General features: G+C 56.9%; 2 protein-coding genes and 1 pseudogene across 5 annotated transcripts in view; 1 reads left to right on the top strand and 2 right to left on the bottom strand.

Annotated features, from left to right (window-relative positions):
* BCAR1 (BCAR1 scaffold protein, Cas family member) overlaps window positions 1-12,212 on the top strand; it is a 41,675-nt gene extending 29,463 nt beyond the window's left edge. For all 3 annotated transcript variants that reach the window (XM_077133059.1, XM_077133060.1, XM_077133058.1), the window contains exons 3-7: window positions 3,459-3,620; window positions 3,833-3,949; window positions 4,670-5,767; window positions 6,390-6,479; window positions 11,224-12,212. In XM_077133059.1, coding sequence (XP_076989174.1) covers window positions 3,459-3,620; window positions 3,833-3,949; window positions 4,670-5,767; window positions 6,390-6,479; window positions 11,224-11,736 — 1,980 coding nt within the window. In that variant the 3' untranslated portion in view covers window positions 11,737-12,212. The remainder of the gene's footprint in view (window positions 1-3,458; window positions 3,621-3,832; window positions 3,950-4,669; window positions 5,768-6,389; window positions 6,480-11,223) is intronic.
* A 1,034-nt stretch (window positions 12,213-13,246) lies between these two features.
* On the bottom strand, window positions 13,247-15,607 carry LOC143658467 (chymotrypsinogen B-like; annotated as a pseudogene). Its single transcript, XR_013163225.1, has 4 exons — window positions 15,394-15,607; window positions 14,860-15,104; window positions 14,000-14,133; window positions 13,247-13,559 (listed from the first exon to the last, which is right to left on the bottom strand). The product of XR_013163225.1 is annotated as a chymotrypsinogen B-like (transcript).
* A 797-nt stretch (window positions 15,608-16,404) lies between these two features.
* On the bottom strand, window positions 16,405-19,361 carry LOC143659762 (chymotrypsinogen 2). The gene is made up of 7 exons (XM_077133061.1): window positions 19,231-19,361; window positions 18,342-18,445; window positions 18,156-18,235; window positions 17,715-17,793; window positions 17,272-17,452; window positions 17,060-17,193; window positions 16,405-16,651 (listed from the first exon to the last, which is right to left on the bottom strand). The coding sequence occupies exons 1-7, from the start codon at window positions 19,280-19,282 to the stop codon at window positions 16,490-16,492; spliced, it is 792 nt and encodes a 263-aa protein (XP_076989176.1). The 5' UTR covers window positions 19,283-19,361; the 3' UTR covers window positions 16,405-16,489.
* Window positions 19,362-21,221: the final 1,860 nt, after the last annotated feature.

The following is a 21,221-nucleotide window of genomic DNA, read 5'->3' as shown; positions in this document are numbered from 1 at the left end:
GCGGGCACCCCAGGGAGGCGCACCATTCTGCCCTTCCCTCCTCTCCTCTCCTGTGTTCTTACACTAAAGCTTGTCCTGATGCAAGTTTGAGGCTGTCCCCAAGACCATTCTACCTGATGGACTTGGGGGCCACAGAAGGCCTTCCTGATTGGGCAGGCAATGGGGTAACAGGAAGCCGCAAGGGATCCCACCAGCTGGGCCTCAGGGCTTTGAGACTGTAATTTGGCCTTTGGGCGGCTCAGACAGCTGCAGGGGTACACACGGCTGGGCCTCACGGGAGGCGTCCCAGGAGGGAGAGCTGTGTGTCCTGGGACCCAGGACCTCCCCCAGGAAGCTTCCTCGCTCCTACCTAAGGCATCCTGGTCATGTCTACTTTCATTTTGCTTATTAGTCATAGAAAGTATATAAGGCACGAAAGAGCCCAGAGATGAAATTCCTGTCAGGAGATGATCACTGGAAATTGGCATCTTTTGTCTGACACAGTCTTGTTCATCTTTCACATATGTGACTGGAGAGGGGGGTTCAGGGACACACGAGGGGCCCCGAGACTGGGCTGGTTGGGCTTTGGGGAGCTGAGGGTGGCAGCCCTTGGTGTGAGGCACTCTTTGGGGTCTGCTGGGTCAGGGGCCACAGCCATGATGTCCCTGGTTGAGGGTTGGGGGACAGCCCAGCGTGAATCTCCTCAGTCCCATTGCTCCTGGATCTCACCCCAGATGCCCTAGGAGGCACTGTCTGTGCCCCGGGCTCCTCTGCCCAGTCTGGCCTCCCTCCTAAGGGCACTGACCAGCTCAGGCAACTCCCTCACTCTCGGATGCATCCCAGGCTGGAGGAGAGGAAACAGCCACCCACTGAAACCTGCAGCACAGCTGTACAGTGTGAGGCTCCCAGATGGGGGTTGTACCAGAGCAGGAGGTCACACCCAGGGATCCAGAGTGGGGTTGGATCCCTGGGGATGATGTCCACTTTTCCGAAGTAGGGACTGGCAACTGGCCAGATTGGAGGTGGGTCAGGGCCCCAAGGATGCAGGAGCCAGGGACAGGCCCCAGGAGGTCCACCTGGGCCCTGCATTCCCCCCTGCAGTGGCAGGACTGCCCAGGTGGCTTCATATCCCCTCCCACCTCCAGCGGTTCTCGGAATCCTTTCTCTTCGTTCTCCCTCTTGGTCTCTGCCCCTCTTTCTGGGGCTGATCAGGATTGGGGTGTTTTTCCAACTGCACTTGCCTCTTTCCTCGAGTGCCGTGGGGGGAGATGGGGAGCGCAGGGGCAAAGGAGCGGCAGCCCTGGCCCTGGTTGACTGGCCTGTGCGTGTGCATCTGCCATTATGTCCTGTTTCTGTGAAGTGTATATGCGGGAGTCTGGGTCCCCTGTTGAGTCTGGCTCTGGCTACGCACCCCCTTGCCATGGCTGTCACATCCTGCTCACAAGGCCTGAGAGGCCTGAGACCAGTGGGGGTCAGCAGCTCTCTGCAGAGTGGCATTGACCCGTTGCTTGTGGCTGGCTTACTATTTTTTCTAGCAGAAAATGTGTGCTGGTCACCCTGGCTGCTTACTGTCTCTCATCTTAGTGTGGGAGTGGCAAGCTGCTTGCCCTCTGACTGTGTCTAGGGTCCAGCCCCCTGCTCTCTCCTGGCCCTCCTGCTTTAGGGTGGGTGGTTCACAGCTAGTAGGGTGGACACCTTTCTTGGTGGACTGGGTTAGGGTGCCTTCCTGGCCATGGGGCTGGGCCCCCACCTGCCTGCAGGGAGGCTGGGCTGAGCCTGGAGAAGCCCCAGGCCTCGCCTCCAGCCCCCTCCAACAGGCCACGTCCTGCGGCCCCCGCCTGCCCCCCCTGCCCTGCTGTTGGCAGGTTCTGGAGACTAAAAATAGGCCTGGAGGAAACTCAAGTCTGGGGCGCTAGGAAGGAGATGAGTCTGGGGAGACCACTGCTGACTCCCAGGCACGCCAGGAGTTGGGGGGGTAGGTGGAAAATGCCTGGGGCCTGGAATGAAAGAGCCGGTCCATTTTCTTGCTGGCGGGTGCTGGAGGCCCAGCCTGGCCAGGCCTGGGAGGCAGGTAGGGGATGTGGCAGCAGAGGCGCTGCCAAGCCCTGGCTGCTCAGGAGAGCGCCATTGCCTGTGCTGTGGGGGGTGGGCGAGCCAGCGATGCTGCAGCTGCCAGAGATGGCTGCAGCTGCCAGAGGTGCCTGTCGAGGGCCCCTCAAGGATCCACAGGCCTCGGCATGGGGGCAGGGAAGGCCCAGGCAGGGTCCAGGGGACATTAAGGCCTGAGGGAGGGGCCTCCTTGGACCCTTCTGCCCCAAGGCAGTATGGGGAGGGCCTGAGTCAACCGTGCCCCACTTGTCCCTTTGATTAAGGAACAAAAGGCCTTTCTCAGAGAAGAACTGAACTGGGAGGCATGTGGGAGAGGCGGGCCCTGAGCTTAGCTAGAAAATCTGTTGGACCTCCCCCTCCCCACAGGGCAGGGGTGCTGCTGAGAAGGAGGACCCCTTTAGCCAGTGCTGGTGGGAGGGGGCGGCGTGGTCCCAGGAGCTGTAAGCATCCCGGAGCAGGCGCTGTCTGGCAGTGTTGCCACCCTGGATCCCTGACCAAGGTGACACCTGAGGGGTGCTGGTCTCCTCTCTGGACCCAGGTTCCCACCACCAAGCCCTTGTCCTTTCCTTTGGTTGGTGGTCTTACCTGCTCCGAGCTGCTCTGTAGGGTGGGTGCCGAGAAGGTAGGGATCTTAGTCTTGGTTGAGACTCGTGCCTCCCCCCACGCCCCCACCTTTCCAAACACACCCTATCTCTCCATCTGTTTGAAAACTGGCCCCAAGGTCCGGGAGTCCCTGGTGTTTGGGTCCCATTAGCTCAGTAGATATGCTGTTGTATCAGGGAGGAAAGGGGGGCCAGGGTACTTGGGCCTCCAGCTGTTGGGGATCTCTGGCAACCTCCTGGGGCGGAAGGTGGGCTCCAACCTGGCTCGTACACATCTTATCTCCCAGAGAGGAAGCCTGGTCCCATAGCCAGGCCTCCATTCCCTGCTGGACAGGCCTTCCTAAGGGCACAGGGCAGAGCTGCCGACAGGTAGGCTTCCGGGGGCCTCAGCTGTAGCTTCCTGTCCCACAGTGTGGGTTACCCCTCTCAAGGGTGGCTTCTCCCCCATTGGTACACAACCCACCCTCCCCTGGAACCTTCCCAGTTACCCAACTGTAGAGACCTTGGATTCCTGGCTCAGAGCTAGGCAGCAAGAAAACCTTGGGGTCTGAGGACCCCCAAGCATTATAGCTTCATTAGAGAAAAATCAGAGAATATGAATGGGATGAGAACCAAGCCTGGAAACCCATCCTTGGAGCACCATCCCTGGCACCTGGGTATGTCCACCCATTTCATGGAGGGTGCATGGGCCGTCTCCCTGAGGGCCTGTGGGTACATCCTGGATGGTGGCTCCAAGAGCCTTGGTGATAGCTAGCTGTCTGTCCTCAGGTGGTGGTGCCCACCCGCGTGGGGCAGGGCTATGTCTATGAGGCCTCCCAGCCAGAGCAGGACGAGTATGATATCCCGCGACACCTGCTGGGCCCAGGACCCCAGGACATCTACGACGTGCCCCCTATTCGGGGGCTGATGCCCAGCCAGTGTGGCCAGGAGGTAGGTAGTCAGGGTGGGGTTGTGCAGAGATGCCAGGTTGGTGCCTCTGCCTGGTCCTTATGCAGGAAGCTGGGCTCTTTGGGCCCAGCCATGTGGAAGGTCCAGCTTCCATAGCCCCATAGGTCCTGGGGTCAGTGCTGTGGGGTTTCTGCTCTTCGCATCCCACCCAGGTGGCCCTAGCACCTGTATCACAGCCCCTCTTCTGCTTCCAGGTGTATGACACACCTCCCATGGCTGTCAAGGGCCCTAATGGCCGGGACCCATCACTGGATGTGTACGATGTGCCCCCAAGCGTGGAGAAGGGCTTACCACTGCCTCACCCCCACACGGTGAGCTGGCGGTCATGCGGGCACAGGGTGGTGGGGGCATAGAGGCAGACTCCGCACTGCCCCTTACATGCTCTGTCAGACATGGAGACTAAGCTCACTTCTGAGCCCCAGTTTCTTCAACTGTAAAATCACCTGTCCTAGGGCCTTCAGCAGGAGAGGGTTCCAGGATATCAGGAAGGTGACTGCAGGATTTATCATCTGAACCAGGACATTTCAAAGAGCGGAAGGAGGCATGACTGATATTTATGTGGGGATAACAGACACAAACAGGATTGTCCCAGGCAAATTGGGGCACAGTCACCTAGGCTCTTACACATACAAATAGCTCAGCCACATACCTGCAAGCCTGCAAGCCGAGCAAGCGTTCTAGTGATGGCGATGGCAGTGATGGGGATAGTGCTGATGGTGGGAAGGGGACAGCTAAACTCACTGAGTGCTGAAGTTACACAGTTACATGAATTAACTCATTAAGTCCTCACAACAAGTCCGTGAGGGGGTTACCCCCATTTTATAGATGAGTTAACAGGAACAGAAAGGGCAAGTCAGTTGCCTTAGATTACACAGCTAGAAAGCAGTGGAGTCAGGATTTTGAAGCCAGGTCTTTGGGCTTCAGAGGTGGGCTCTTCACCTTTGAGGATGAGTCGTGATGGATGTACTTAGGCTATGGGGAGGCACCTTGACAGATGGATGGGTAGGCTTGATCACCACTTGGCCCCCCAGGTGTACGACGTTCCTCCGTCAGTGGGCAAGGACGTGCCCGATGGCCCACTCCTGCGTGAGGAGACGTACGATGTGCCCCCCGCCTTCGCCAAGGCCAAACCCTTCGACCCAGCCCGCCATCCGCTGGTCCTGGCTTCAACCCCTCCAGACTCGCTGCCAGCTGAGGATGTGTACGATGTCCCGCCCCCTGCTCCCGACCTCTACGACGTGCCCCCCTGCTTGCGGCGGCCTGGCCCTGGTCCCCTGTATGATGTGCCCCGTGAACGGGGACTTTTACCTGAGGCAACCGATGGCAACGGGGTCGATGATGGTGTGTATGCGGTGCCCCCCCCAACTGAGCGAGAAGCGCCGACCGAAGCCAAGCGCCTGTCGGCCTCCAGCACTGGCAGCACGCGCAGCAGCCAGTCGGCATCCTCCCTGGAGGCGGCAGTGCCCGGTCGGGAGCCCCTGGAGCTAGACGTTGCCGTGGAGGCTCTGGGCCACCTGCAGCAGAGTGTGAGCGCCACTGTGGCCCACCTCCTGGATCTGGTGGGCAGTGCTGGTGGTGGCGGCGGGTGGCGCAGTGCCTCTGAGCCTCAGGACCCACAGGGGCAGGACCTGCGAACCGCCGTGGCCGCCGTTCAGGGGGCTGTCCATGAGCTGCTGGAGTTTGCCCGCAGCGCTGTAGGCAACGCGGCCCACACTTCTGACCGTAGCCTGCATGCCAAGCTCAGCCGGCAACTGCAGAAGATGGAGGATGTGTACCAGACGCTGGTGGTGCACGGCCAGGCCCTCGACGTCGGCCAGGGTGGCCCCGGGGCCACTCCTGAAGACCTGGACCGCCTGGTGGCCTGCTCACGGGCTGTGCCTGAGGATGCCAAGCAGCTGGCCTCCTTTTTGCATGGCAACGCCTCACTGCTTTTCAGACGGACCAAGGCCCCTGCCCTGGGAACTGAGGGGGGTGGCCCCCTGCACCTCAACCCCACTGACAAAGCCAGCAGCATCCAGTCACGGCCCCTGCCCTCACCCCCCAAGTTCACCTCCCGGGACTCGCCAGATGGGCAGTACGAGAACAGTGAGGGGGGCTGGATGGAGGATTACGACTATGTCCACCTGCAGGTGGGTGCCCGCCCCACTCACGTTCCCTCAGCCCCTTGGGGAGCCTCCTGCCCCTCTCTGGGTTCTAACTTTGTCCCATCTATTGTGGGGACCCTAACACTACCTCCCACAGCCTCCCCAGGCCTTTTGTGGTTAAGGGGGATCTCATGGGACTCAGTCCCTGGGTAGGGCTGATGTCCCGTGGGTCCCTGTGCTCACCTCACCAACCTTCCAGACCTCACCCCTCCTCGGGCCTCTGGTGTGGCATGGTTGTGTCCTCAGGGTCTAGCGGCTCTGGACCCCTGAGCTAGGTAGAAATGTCTCCTGAGCACCTCCCCATGTCCTTTTTGGGGGACAGATTCTGAGGAAGTATAAACATGGAGACCATTTCAGGCATAGGAAGACTGGCCGTGGCCGCATGGATATCCTGCCCTGGCCCCTTCCCGGGCTGGCCCGAGGCAGAGGTGGGTGGGTGGAGCACTCATCTGGGAAAATAGCCCTACCCCTACAGGGACAAGCCTGGGTGCGGCGAGCAGCGCCACCTGGTGGCCGCTCAGCCTCTGTACCCCCACCAGGCCAGTCTGTTCTCCGGCTCTAGAGGGTTGGGATCTCACCCCAGCCCTTTCCTATCTCTCTCCTCCAGGGGAAGGAAGAGTTTGAGAAGACTCAGAAGGAGCTGCTAGAAAAGGGCAACATCATGCGGCAGGGGAAGGGCCAGCTGGAGCTGCAGCAGGTGAGAACCCCAGACCCTCTGCCCTACCCCCCTCTTATTCTCCTAGGGCTGCCATAACAAGCTACCACAAATGAATGGCTTAAAACAGCAGAACCTTGTTCTCTCACCGTTTTGGAGACCAGAAGTCTGAAATCAGTGTCGGCAGGGCCGCACTCCCTTCACAGGGCCGCCGTGGGAACCCTTCCTTTCCTCCCGCACTTTCTAATGGTCCTGGTGCTTCTTGGCTCATGGCAGAACTGCTCCAGTCTGTGCCTCTGTCCTCACGTGGCCGTCTTTCCTGTGTCTGTGTCTCTGTATCCAGATTTCCCTCTTAAAACTGTATAGTCAGCTATTTCTGAATAAGGTTGTAGTCTGAGGTTCTGAATTTTGGGGATACACTGTTGAAGCTAATACACCTATGTAGCCCTGAGACCCCAACCCTGCCCTCACCCCAGCTCTTATCCAGCTGGGTGGGTCCCTCAGCTTCTCCTGCCTTCTCCCAGCCCATCTTCTCAGCTGTCAGTGAGGCTTCTAATCTTGTCCCCTCAGCCAGGAACTTCTCCGCTGCATGGGCCTCCTCTAGCTTTTTGTGTGGATTGTTTTAAAATTATCATTAGAGTAATCAGTGTAGACATTTTAGAGAGTACAGAGAAGTGTTAAAAAAAGAAGAAGAAGAGGAAAAGACACTTAGGTGTCCCCATAAGCTGGGCTGGCTCCTGTGACCCAGGCCTTCGCTCTGGGCCTCTCTGCACATTTGAGACATTGCTTTCTGAGCAGGTGCACTCTGCTTTTATCCCACACCTTTTTCTGTGGCATTAAACATTCTTCATAGGCTGTTTTTTAAAGGCCGCATAGCATCTATTATTGTTGAATGGTTACATTGAACCCATTTTTCCTTAATTATAAATGCTACTGCTGTTTTTCTGCAAGTGTACAGTTTTGTACATATTTTACATCATTGCCTGAAGGTAGGAAAGGAGTAACTAAAAAAACTACTAAGGGTGTTTTATTCCTTATTTTCACCCCGCTAGCTAAGGATGGAAAACTAACAGCCCAGGCAGAACAGAGAAGGTAAATCTGTCCTTCTGTCTGGACGCAGCTGGCAGATACTCAAAGAGAGCACAGCATTCCACTCTCTTGTCCCCCTAGGCAAGGACCACTGTCAGTGGAAAATTTTCTTTTTATCAAATGTTCTTATATATACTACAATGAAAAAAATTAATGACATATTGTTAGGTGATAAAAGGAGGCTATAAAGTATTATGTAGAGTGTGTTTCCATTTTTCTAATTACAAAGGCATTGGGATCCCAGCTCATGCACCGCTCCAAAAAAAGACATTGGGAGCGTTCATGTTTAAAAGGAATATTATCAGTTTTTTTTTTTTTTTTTGCATGGGCAGGGACCAGGAATCAAACCCGAGTTTCTGGCATGGCAGGTGAGAACTCTGTCTGCTGAACCACCGTGGCCTGCCCTCAAAATATTTTTTGCACCTGAATTTTTATTTTCTGGGTTTTTTCTTTTTTCAATCTACTCTTTATTTTAACCTTTGTTCTCCCTATTATTATTTTTTTATCTATATTTTTTACGCATCTGTCCATACCATAGATAAAAGGAGCGTCAGACACAAGGTTTTCATAATCACACAGTCACATTGTAAAAGGCTATATCATTATCCACTAATCTTCAAGAAACATGGCTACTGGAACACAGCTCCACAGTTTCAGGTATTTCCTTCCACTCTTATACACCATAAACAAAAAAGGGGATATTTGTATAGTGTGTAAGAATAACCTCCAGGATAACCTCTCTACTCTGTTTGAAATCTCTCAGCCACTGACACTTTGTTTTATCTCATTTCTCTCTTCCCACTTTTGGTCAAGAAGGTTTTCTCAATGCCCTGATGCCAAATCCCAGCTCATCCCTGGATTTCTGTCCCATGTTGCCAGGGAGGTTTACACCCCTGGGAGTTATGTCCCATGTAGAGGGGGAAGGCAGTGAGTTCACTTGCTCTGTTGGCTGAGAGATAGAAAGAACACATCTGAGCAACAAAAGAGGTTCTCTGGAGGTGATACTTAGACCTAATTTTAAGTAGGCTTAGCCTATCCTTTGAGGGATACTTTTCACAGGGGCAAAACCCAAGATCTAGGGCTTGTCCTATTGATTTGGTTGTCCCCACTGCCTGCGAGAATATTGGAAATTCTCCAAATGGGGAAGTTGAATTTTTTCTCCCTTTCTCCTCATTCACCCAAGGGGACTTGGCAAATACTAATTTATTCACCGTTCAAATTGCTCTCGCATCACACTAACCTGGACAAACCAACAAAATCTCATGCTCTATTCAGGTTCCATGTATTTATGATGTTCAGTTAAATAGACCATATAAGTTAAATTAGGAAATACGCTAGTCAAAATAAAATTTTGTACCAAATAAACATTTCTTCCTTTAGTCGCACACAGAAGTTGAAGTTCTAAAATATGAATGACCATCTGTTTTCAACACCCTGCAATACTGGCTTTCCTTTCTTCTTCCTCATGCAAAAACATTTTTTTTTCAGGTGATTTTTTAAATTAATTTTTTAATTTTTTTAAACATAACAAACACAAACATTTTTACCATATGATCATTCCATTCTACATATATAATCAATAATTCATAATATCATCACACAGTTGTATGTTCATCATCATGATCATTTCTTAGAACATTTGCATCAATTCAGAAAAAGAAATAAAAAGACAAGAGAAAAAAATTCATACATACCATACCCCTCACCTCTCCCTTTCATTGATTACTAGCATTTCAATCTACTAAATTTATTTTAACATTTGTTCCCCCTATTATTTATGTTTAATCCATATGTTTTACTCATCTATCAAAAAGGTAGATAAAAGGAGCATCAGACACAAGGCTTTCACAATCACACAGTCACATTGTGAAAGCTATATCATTATACAATCATCTTCAAGAAACATGGCTACTGGAACACAGCCCTACATTTTCAGGCAGTTCCCTCCAGCCTCTCCATTACACTTTAACTGAAAAGGTGATACCTATTTAATGTGTAAGAATAACGTCTAGTATAATCTATTGACTCTGGAATCTCTCGGCCATTGACATTTTATTTTGTCTCATTTCTCTCTTCCTCCTTTTGGTTGAGAAGGTTTTCTCAATCCCTTGATGCTGAGTCCCAGCTCATTCTAGGATTTCTGTCCCATGTTGCCAGGAAGGTCCACACCCCTGGGAGTCATGTCCCACTTAGAGAGGGAAATGACGATGAGTTTACTTGTCGTGTTGGCTGAGAGAGGCCACATCTGAGCAACAAAAGAGGCTCTCTTGGGGGAGACTCTTAGGCCTAATTTTAAGGAGGCTTAGCCTATCCTTTGCTGGGTTAAGTTTCATATGAACAAACCCCAAGATTGGGGGCTCGGACTCTTGTTTTGGTTGTCCACACTGCTTGTGAGAATATCAAGAATTCACCACTTGGGGAAGTTGAATTTTCCCCCTTTCTCACCATTCCCCCAAGGGGACTTTGCAAATATTTTTTATTCACTGTTCAAATCACTCTGGGATTTATCAGGGCATCACTCTGGACAAACCTACAAAATCTCATGCCCTACCCAAGGTTCCATGTTTATGGTGTTCAGTTAAGCTGTCCACATAAGTTATATTAGGAACTGCATCAGTCAAAATATAAATTTTGTACCAAAAAAAAACATTTTTTGCTTTAGTCTCACATAAGTTAAAATTTTTAAATATTAACTATCATCTATTTTCAGTACCCTGCAGTACTGACATTCCTTTGTTTTTCCTCATGCAAAAACATTTTTTTCACTCTCATTGTCCACTCTAGGCATTCCTAGATTATACATCTCAATCTTTATCATCTATCTTCTTATTTTCTGAAGCACCATGTGCTTTTTTTTCCTTTGTATAAAATTTTTATTATACAAATTTTCATACTTTTATAAAATTGGATAAAATGAACCTCGGGGTACTTCTCAGCAGCTTCAGCCATTATCAGCTCAACAGTCAATCCTGTGTCATGTAATCCCCCTTTTCTCCACTGACTGATGTGGAAGCAGATTAAAACATGATGGCATTGAATTTGTAAACACTCAGGCAGGCAGCTCTGACTTTCTCACATGTCAGCAGCATTAGTTTCTGGGTATGTAGGATTACAAGTGATTTTTCTGCTGGGTAGTTTTGAATCTATTTACAGTATATATGTTACTTTGTTACTTTATAAGTCAGTAAAAAATGCTTTTTTTTTAAGCTTTTAGCTTTTTTAGAAATATTTCTAGAGTCATAGGACATTACAGGGACAGTTGAGAGGTGTCCTGTGCCCTCCCCCTAGGTCCCCAGTGGCTGCGTCTCCTGTGGCTATAGCACAATACCTGAACCCCTGGCCACCACGAATCTATACTTCATTACTTTAAGAATATTATAGAAATGAAACCATACAGGCTATGACCTTTGGAGACTAGTGAAAAAATTATTTTACTATTTTAAATTTTAAGTCCTTTTTAATTTTCATTCTAAATTTTTTTTTATTAAAGAGAGAAAAGAACTCCTAGAGGCCTGTAACTGTTTCCCTACCAATACCAGGCTAGACTGGGAGCTTGCCTTCTCCCCCACACCACGGGCTGAGCATTGACCCTTTCTAGACAGACTTTGCCAGTTTGCCTAGAGTAGAGTCTGTCTGGGTGTGGTTTTTACCTTGCTTTCAAAGAGCCTCACTCACTCTGCTTTCCCGGCTGCCCCAGCTGAAGCAGTTTGAGCGGCTGGAGCAGGAGGTGTCGAGGCCCATCGAGCACGACCTGGCCAGCTGGACACCAGCCCAGCCCCTGGCACCGGGACGGACAGGTGGCCTGGGGCCCTCGGACCGGCAGCTGCTGCTTTTCTACCTGGAGCAGTGCGAGGCCAACCTGACCACGCTGACCAATGCCGTGGAGGCCTTCTTCACCGCCGTGGCCACCAACCAGCCTCCCAGAATCTTTGTAGCGCACAGCAAGTTTGTCATCCTCAGTGCCCACAAGCTGGTGTTCATTGGGGACACGCTCTCCCGGCAGGCCAAGGCGGCGGACGTGCGCAGCCAGGTGACACACTACAGCAACCTGCTGTGCGAGCTCCTGCGCGGCATCGTGGCCACCACCAAGGCCGCTGCCCTGCAGTACCCGTCTCCGACTGCCGCCCGGGACATGGTGGACAGGGTCAAGGAGCTGGGCCACAGCACCCAGCAGTTCCGCCGGGTCCTGGGCCAGCTGGCAGCTGCCTGAGTGCTATTGTCAGAAGGACAGAGGGCAGGGGGAAAGGGGCTGACTACCCCAGGCTCCTGTCCTGAGAGCTGCCTCGGGCTCAGGGACAGGCAAGCCCGGGCCCACCAGGCCTGATGCCCAGACTGCCTGGGGGCTGTGCATATTTATGTTGGGGCAGGATGGGGACAGTGCCTCCCCTGGAGTCTAAGCAGGGCTGGTCTCCCAGGGGCCGAAGCCGAGGAGTGGGGCTGGTGATCTTCCCTGACTGGCTTTGCAGGCTGGGTGGGGCCGGGCCTGGGGCAGGGCTGCAGCGGCCCCTCAGCCCGCAGGGCCTTGGCGTGACCCCGGGAGGGTGCCTTCTCCCCGTGATGGGGAGGGACAGCTGAGGCTCATTCTCTCAGGGCACCAGGACAAAGCCCTAAAGAACTATTTTTCATTATTGATTTTCCAATCATTTGACTAATAGTCCACATTTAATAAAATTTTAAAACTGAAAAGCAGCTGCCTGAGGTGTCAGCAATGAGGGCCATGGGTGGGGGGAAGGGGTGTGCTCAGCCCTGATGCCACAGGCAGCAGTCGAGCAGAAGTGACAGATCTGAGGAGATGGTTGTGCAGCTTAGGGCCCCTCTGGGGAGAGGAGGAAAAGCAAGTCCTTCAGGAGAAGCCAAGGCCCTGGGAAACAGGCCAGTCGGTCCCCTGAGCCCTGGCCAGGGAGGTGACGCCACACATCTGCAAGGTGGCATAGGATGTGCAGTGGCCACCAGGCCACGGGGCTGGGGTGTGAGTGCTATGGGGAGACAAGTGCCAGGGCCTCTAGGGCAGCTGTGAAGGGTGGTGGCTGGTGGACTCTCCTTGGATTACCGCTGAGGCCGCGGCAGCCTGCAGGTGGCCACCCCTGTGTGCTGCCATGTGGCAAGGGCAGGTGGGGACCTGAGTCCTGCTGGCTCCTGCACGTCCTGGGGCAGGAAGCCCAGGCCGCGAGCAGTGCTGGGAACACACGGGTGTGCAGAGAAACTCGCTTCCACAGGCCTCGTCCAGAACTTTGCTCTCGGGAGGAAGCTCATAATCTCAGCTTGTGGCACTTTCAAAGTGTGCTATTTTGAATTAAACTTAAGCTTGGCCTCTGAGTTGGGAGGGTGGTGACCCGAGGGGGCCATTGCTCTGGGTCAGCGTGTGCCTTCCGTGGTGCTCTCTGGGCAGCTGTGGCTTGGGCAGGCCGGGCTGGAGTTGGGACACAGCCCTGCCCTGTCTGGAGAGCAGGCCCTGGGAGCACAGATTCAGCTCAGTGCCCCCAGCCCCCCTTGTCTGCTCTTCTGGGACTCAGCCCAGGGTTCTGACTGAGGCCAGGCAAAGAGTTGAGGGTGAGGCTTGGGGTGTGGGGGTCACTGCTGCTGAGGTGGGAGCCCTGGGAATTGAGGTGCTCCTCCCAGCTGTGACCATCCCACATATAACTTTGGGCCTCAGTTTCCCTGGCTGAATGGAAAAGGGTACTGGGCTGAGAAATGTCAGCCTTCTTGGCTCTAAACTCCACAGAGGAGACCCCAGTGAATGCAGCCTCCTATCCCCAAATCACACTCAGCCCCTGCCCACCCTGGCGAAGACACAAAAGGGAAGGTCGAAGCAATTGCTCTCAGGGATTTTATTTGGGTTTTACCCAGATGTGGAAGGTGGGGTGGTTGGGCTCAATTGGCCTCCAGAACTTTCTGCACCCAGGGTATAAACTTGGTGACACGGGTGTACACACCCAGTGAGAGCGGGACGCGCTGGCTGCGGCCCCAGGACACAGTGCCCACCAGGGTCCAGGTCCCTTCTGCCTGGCAGACCAGGGGGCCACCAGAGTCACCCTGCAGGAGAGGGAGGTGGCTCAGCTGGCAGCCTCATTCAAGAGCCTGATCTGGGGAGGCACTGGGGACCAGGCCAGAGAGATGGGAGAAGGGGGCCTGCAGTCCTAAGCTCCACCTAAGGCAGCCTCAGAGTTTGACATTCTGGACCAGCTTCATCAGTCATTAGCGCTGTGGCCTGAGACCAGAAACAAGCAGCTCAGGGTGCAGGTGTGGGGACGAAATGCCCGGGATGCGCTGGCCCCGCACCTGCCCACAGCGAACCCGTGCTCTGGGAAGCTGGTATTACTAGTCCCGCCTTTGCTGGGACACTGGGCAGGGAATGCAGTTAAGTAGATCATGGCAGAGAGCATCAGGGAGTCCAGGTCTGCAGTCCCTGTGTGCCCTGTGTCCCCTCCAAGAGTGGGGGGCCCAAGCAGGAAGGGGGGCAGGCAGGCCGGTACCATGCAGGAGGAGACGCCGCTGGCCCCGGCGCACACCATCGTGTCCTTGATCTTGTTGTCCCAGAACTGCTTGTAGTCGGCGTTGGACGGGAGGGGCAGGGCCACCTACTGCAGCCTTGGGGCGCCCTTGTTGGCTGGAGGGGCAGAAGGCCGGGGCTCAGGGTCCACAATCCCACCCAGCCCACCCTGGGTGGAAGAGGACCCGGGCCCCCCTCCGGGCACCCGTCCTCCCCTGCGGTCTCCCTCGGTCACGGTCGTGATGACCACGCCAGTCGGCCCCGCACCTTCCCTTAGCGCTCGCTCCCCTGCAGTGGGGACCAGGCCGTTTTGCTTTGAGCAGAGTTGCTGACCCCAGCCCCGCCCTGCCTGGCCCTGGTGCATCCTCAGCTCTGCTGGCCACCATGGGGATGGCAGGAGGGGCTGGGGGTGGGCTGAGGCCGGGACAGAAGGACTTGGGGCTGTGAAAGAAGAAAAGCAGGCGGAGTCCACCACAGGGGCAGGGGACATGGGTGAACTCCAGCGCCCCAACCAGGGCTGGAAATTTGATGCCCAGCCGGGACTTCATGGCCACACTATCAAAGTCTGGAGAGAAATCCAGGCTAGGAACCCAATGCTGTTAAACTTATTGAAGGTTAGTCAGGGCCATGCTTGTGCTTGGATGTTTCTTTAAAATTTGCTGTTCAAGTATGTCATTTTGGAACCTTGTTTTTAGTCATGTTTGGTGGGGTTTTAATCAAGAGGATTTGAAATAAAGAATTTGAAAGATTTGCAGGTGTGTTGGAATCTGTGACTATACTTTGGAATTTATATTAGAAACAAACAAACAAAGTGAATTTCATACTCCTGCAGAGAGCACTCACCATTGTACCTGGTCTTGCTCCAGCCCACGGTGGCACAGAGGAGCCCGCAGGGAGGTTGGCGTTGGTGCTGGACAGGCAGATGGGGGACAAGGTCTTGGAGAGGCGGGTGGGCGTGGCCAGCTTCAGCAGGGTGGTGTCATTCGGTCTGGCGTGTGGGTCCCACTGAGGATGCTCGAAAACCCGTTTGAAAAAGGTTGGGGGCTGGGCAGACCTCGCTTGGAGGACAAGGTGGGGAAAGGGGGAGGCTCAGGTCGGGGCCGGAAAGGACCCCTGGACAGACAGGATCTGTGGAGGTGCAGGGCCAGGACTCATGGGAAAATGGCAGGTGACATGTTGGTGAACTTTAATTTCTGTATTTTCACATTTTTTCTGCCACAAGCACAAATTATTTTATAATCTGAAACAACCCTCCGTGTTTTAAAGGGAGCTGGGAAAGAGAAGAAAAGAAGGCATGGGGAGAGGCTCTGCTGAGCCGTGGAAGGCCAAGAGTCGCCCACTTCCCCGGGCTGCTGTGCCCCCCCTGCCTCCAGGAGCCCGGCTGGGGCCCGTCATGGCCGCCCGAGCCCAGCGTCTTCCTGCCCACCTGGCTCACCTCTGCAATCCTCAGGACCTGCACGGCCTCCCAGTCGGAGCCACGGTTGCATGCCCCAGCCACCACGCGGTGGCTCTTCCTGGAGAGAGGGGTGCCTGGCCTTAGAGGGGCCTCCGGAAGCGGGCTGCGTGGGGGTTCATGGTCAATGCAGGCCATGCCTTACTCGGCGTTCCTGGCTGAACCCTCACCTGCAGGAACCTGCCAGAGCCTCAGTTTCCTCATCTGTCTGATGAGGGCATAGACCAGACCAGGGTTCCCCAAGCTGGGGTCCCGGTGGCTGGGGGTTCTTCACGAGGCCAGGAGAAGATCCTCAGGAGCACCCGGCGGGGGGGCAGGGACAGGGACAGGTGTGAGGGGGAAGAGGGATGGAATCACTGGCCCCAAGAGGCCAGTTTTGGGGTCAAGGGCTGGGTGTTGGGACCAGGGCAAGGGCCAGGCGACCCGGGGCTGCTGGGCCTGTGTCCCAGCCCTGCCCAAGCCCCGCAGCTACTGGAGCTGGTGCCAAAGAGAGGGAGGGCGAGGGCCACCCAGAGAAAGGCGTGGGTGCACGGGGAGGGTGGGGGCCTCTCTGACGGACCCCATTACATCCCCTGAGCCCAGCAATCACAGCGCGCCTCGCATCCCTTCCCCTTATCGTGAGTCCTTGGGCTGGTGAGGCCTCGGAGCTCCCGCGGGGCCTGGGAGGATGGCCACACCTGGGAAGGTTCCCTGGAGCCGCAGGTGTGGGCACATGTCCCTCAGCCACCACGCCCTGGTGGGGCCGCCCATTTTCTCTGCCTGTGGCCTTCCTGGTACTCTGGCGAGCTGGAGCCCAAGTGAGGGAAGGGGGCTAAGGAGAGGCTCTCCCAGAGACCCCCCAGCCTGGAAGGCCTGGCCCATACAACCCAGGGGAGGGCCCAAGTTCGGGAGCAGAGGGGTCCGTGGGGGGCTTTGACATGGGAGACAGACACCACTGACGGGTTTCCCCAGAGTTTTATTGAGGTTCTGTGCAGGGAAGGGCAGGGCAGAGCTGGCCAGGGCCCAGGCGGGGCCTCGGGCTCAGTTGGCAGCCAGGATCTCGTGCACCCAGGGCAGGAGCTCAGTGACTCGGGCGTAAACGCCAGGCATGGAGGTGGAGCAGGTGCTGCTGCCCCAGGACACGATGCCCACCAGGGTCCAGGCTCCGTCCTTCTGGCAGACCAGGGGGCCACCGGAGTCACCCTGCGGTAAGGAGAGGCGCGCTTGGACCTGGTGGCCTTCCCCGGGGCCTCGTCCCGGGCCCGACACCCAGGAGCCACAGCGGACGTGCTTCTAGGCTTCCAGTCTGGGCCACCCCTGGCGGTGGCATCCTATGGTGGAGGCGCAAGGAAAGGCTGGCCGCGGGCTGTGCCTTAGCGCTTCCGGACCCAAGGCCAAGCCCCCAGGTGCCCCCTGTCCTGCTCTGCACCGCACAAGCCCGGAAGGCGCCCTTCACCTCCACGAGATCAAGGGAATTGTGCCACCAGACCCTTCCTCTGGCATGCTCTTGCTGAGGTCCATTAGTGTCCGGGGTGGGGGGGGCAGGCCTCGGGAAACCCACCCCGGGCTGGGACGGAAAGGGGTCCTGGGGAGAGCCCTGGGTGCCGGTACCATGCAGGAGGAGACGCCGCTGGCCCCGGCGCACACCATCGTGTCCTTGATCTTGTTGCCCCAGAACTGCTTGCAGTCGGCGTTGGACAGGAGGGGCAGGGCCGCCTGCTGCAGGCGCTCGGGGGTGTTGGCAGCTGGAGAGGCAGGAGGGGGTCAGAGGCCGCCCCGCCCACGGCACCCACCTCCCGCCCGCCTGCCGGCCCGGCCCTCACCGTTGTACTTGGTCTTGCCCCAGCCCGTGGTGGCGCAGAGCGAGCCGGCCGGGAAGTCGTCGCCCTCGCTGGGCAGGCACACGGCCGACACGGTCTGGGAGAAGCGGGCGGGCGTGGCCAGCTTCAGCAGGGTGATGTCATTGCTGACGGTGAATATGTTGAACTTGGGGTTCTTGAAAACCTGCGGGTCGGGGGCAGGTGAGGTTGGGATCTGGGAAGCAGCTGTCAGGAGCAGGCGGCCTGAGCATAACTGCGTGGCCGCCCGAGGCCCACACCTCGGGTGGGAACCCCACAGGCCTTCTTTCTGCTTTGCTTCCCTGTCCCCTCCTGGGGCCTGAGGCGTGATCTGGAAGGACTGGGAGCCCTTCCCAGTCTCCCCAGCGGCAGACTCTCCAAGACTCTCCCCTGCCTGAGGGTCACACCTGGGCCCGGTGGCCACCTACCCGGGCAATCTTCAGCACCTGGATGTCCTCGGCATTGGAGCCCTGGTCAAACTCCCCGGCCACCACCCGGTGGGAGGTGCTGAGAGAAAGGAGGGGTTGCTGCCGTGAGTGGGTGGGTGTGGAGGGGGGCACGTGGGTGCAATGTGCTCACGTGTGGGCATGTGTGCACGCGGTGCGTGTGCCCCCTTGCGGGGTGTGTACACACACGTGTGTGGAGCTGAGCACACAGAGGGCAGCTCAGCCTATTAACAACCATAATCAGAAACATCTGCTCCTGCCCCGTCGTTTCCTTCCAGCCACCTGGGAGCTGGGCAAGGCTTGAGGGTTTCACACATTTCCAGATAAGGAAACCCAAGATGGCAGGACTCACAGGAGTAGCCCTCAGCCCTGAGGGTCCTACTCCCACCCCAAGGGTTGCCCTGTGGACCCCCAGGTGCTCACCTGACCCCGCAGTGGGCGGCAGTGACCACCCAGTCCTCGCTGATGAGGGAGCCCCCGCAGAAGTGGAAGCCGGTGCTGTCCTGCGAGGAAGGCAGGGGGACTCAGCGCTGGCTGGAGGGCCCCCCGCCCCCACCTCAGGCCATGCCCTCCCCCTGACACCCCCCTTCTCCATTCTCTGCCCCTTACCTGCAGGGACACCTGCCAGGGCCAAGAGCCAGGGACAGCATCCTCCCCATTGACGATTCGCGAGAGACCGCTGAGCACAGGTTGGATGGTGGGGACACCACAGCCTGGGTGGGGGGGCAAGGTCAACTCTGGGCCCTGCTGTTGGTTCTGCTCACCCCAGCCCTCTCCCAGCCTCACCTTCTCCTAGAAGCCTACCCTGATTGCCCCTTCCACTCCAAGGCTGCCATGTGCTAGGCTACAGGACTCAGAGGAATTAGACTCTGCCACTTGGGGGCCCTGGGGGCAGCCTCAGGCCCAGACAAGCCAGCGGGGGGTGGGCAAGGGGGCAGCGCGGCCATCGCAGGAGCTGGGCCTCGGACCCTTGGGTTTGAATCCTGGCACCGTCCTTGCCAGGCTAAATCTCCCCGAGTCTCAGTTTCCCCTGCAACAAAACGGGTACCATAAAGTTGCTAATCTCACAGGTTCAAGACGAATTAGTGGGCACGTAAGGGCTCAATGGACAGAAGTTTGAAAGGGTCCCGAAATGACCGGGATCAGGGCCCCAAAAGGGGTGCTGGGGCCCAGCCCCAGCTCGGCCCACGTGCTCGCGATCGCAGCTTGCACGGGAACTGCTGACTGCAGGAAGCAATTTCTGTCCCATTAGACCTGTCTTCCTTGTCCCTGGCACAGGGTGCGAGGCCCCAGGGCCACCCCAGGGCCGCCCCAGGACCATCCTGGGTGCTGAGAAGGAGCGCAGGGCCACCCCTGAGATGACAAGGGCGCCCTGGTGGTCTGAGCCACCACCCCCTCCGTGGAGATGAGCGGGTTCAGCAGGAGATGGTCACTCAGAGTCCCTCCCGCCGTCTGGAGGGAGCCAGTCGCCCCAGGCTCTCCCAGGTCCCGCACCCACCAAAGGCAGAGCCCAGGAGGGCACAGCAGGAAAGGAGCCAGAGGAAGCTCATGGTGGCGCAGGTGGGGAGATGAGCACCCGGCCGGGAGCTCCCTTTATATCCCTGTGGCCGGGCTGCTATCTGGGGACACTGAGGCGATAAGCCCCTTCCTGCCAGTGTGCCCGGGCGGGCAGGGTATGGCACAGCGCCACAGGCATCGGGGCCTGGGATGGCAGCAGCTGTGACCCAGGCTGAGCATGGTGCCAGTGCCAAGGGCAAGCCAAGGACAGGACTAGGCAAGGTGGCCCTTGTCCCAGGGCCGAGGGGAAGGGGTGGCGGCACTGGGCTTCCCCCTCCAGGCCCTGCCCGCTCAGGGGTCCTGAGGGCAGCAGCCACACCCGGGCGGGGAGGCCCCTCTGGTTCAAGTCCAGAAGGCCTGGGGTCGAGCCCTGGCCTGGTCTCTCGGGGTCCAGAGGCCCTTGAACAAATGATCTACTCAGTCTCTTAGTCATTCAAACGCCCCTGGGCTGTGTGGTCAAGCCAGGGAGGTTTGTGGGGACCGGGCCTATGCCTTGTGGCGGGTGGCTGGCCAGGGGATGGGCGCGAAGCTCAGCTGAAGGCTCAATTTGACATTTGGGGTGATCACTTGGAGGGGCCAGGGGCCCACTGCCGCCCACATGGCCCTGGCCCCTTGACAGAGGCACCAGTGAAAGCCGGCACCTGGGGGTGAGCGAGCAGCGTCCTGGGGCCCAGCTGGGGCCCAGACACTAGCCACAAGCTCCTGCCGTCACCTCTGTGCCAGGCGGGAACATTGGAGGCAGGGGGATCCGGTTCCAGGCTGGGCACAAGGGTGGACATGGGGGTCTTTCCCAGCGACTGGGAAGCTGGGGAGGGAGGAATTCTGAATTGTCAGGCCCAGGGTGAGACCCCAAACCTACTTACTCTCGCACAACTTTTTAATCGCCATTGCCTTGATGATTGGTTCACAGCACAGCTCTCGGCACCAGGCAGCTGAGGGGCTTTGGGCAAGTTAGTCACCCTCTCTGATCCGGTTTCTATATACGTAATATGGGGTTAGAATATGGGTCTCGCAAAGGTAACGGGTGAAAGTAGGTAAGGGTGCCAGGCCCAGACCCGACACCCAATTCATGATTGTTGGTTCTCTGTATTTCTTCCTAGAATCATCTGTTCTTGTCCTGTGCTCCTCCTGGAGGTTTGTCTGATGATGTAAGGGATGGGAAGAGCATGTGAGAAAAGAGGGCACAAAACAGGACCTACAGGGTGGCCCCTCTGGGTGAAGCCACACGGTACACTCCCAGCGCTCCTTCCACGGCCCTCGGGCCTTGCACAGACAAAAGAAACACCAACTCCTGCTTTCAGCAAGCTTACCTGGGCAAGAGGGAAAAGGGTGATAAAAAATAAGTGAAATATACATTATCGCCACCTGAGAAGCAATTTTTTTTTTCTATTTAGCTATACAGCAGCCAGGAGGGCCTCTCTCGGAAAGGGACATTTGAGTTAAAAATCTAGGAGTCAGGGGGAGCGCGCCACGCGGGTCTGTGGAGCGGCCGCAGTCGGGACCCAGGGAGCGACCGAGCAAAGAGCGTGTGTGGGGGGCGGAGGGGGGCGTCCAGCGGCGCCCCGAGGAGAGCGAGCGGGAACGGACAAGGCGCAGAGGTCAGGCGGGAGGCCGAGGAGGGCGAGCTGTGACCTTGCGAGGCAGCGGCAGCGGCAGGCGCAGTGGCAGCCCCTGGGGGCGAGGGTCCGGCCGCAGCGCGGTGGGGGGAGCGAGCGGGCGCGTGGAGCGCGCAGAGGGGACGCGGGCGGGCGGCAGGCCCCGCTCACCTGGCCGCGGCGGCCGTGGGAGGCGACAGCTGGCTGGCCCCGCCCCCGCCCAGCACGGGTTGCCGGGGCTGCCGGGAAGGGGCGCAGCTGCCGCGGGGGGAGGGGCGCTCGGGCCGCAGGTGCCTCCACGCCTCCTTGGGGCAGGGGCCTGAAGGGCCGCGGGGCC

The sequence above is a fragment of the Tamandua tetradactyla genome, chromosome 16 (assembly GCF_023851605.1).
Source record: "Tamandua tetradactyla isolate mTamTet1 chromosome 16, mTamTet1.pri, whole genome shotgun sequence".
Taxonomy (NCBI): domain Eukaryota; kingdom Metazoa; phylum Chordata; class Mammalia; order Pilosa; family Myrmecophagidae; genus Tamandua; species Tamandua tetradactyla.
Note: the sequence above shows the minus strand (reverse complement) of the source record. Positions and strands in the feature narration are given on the sequence as shown.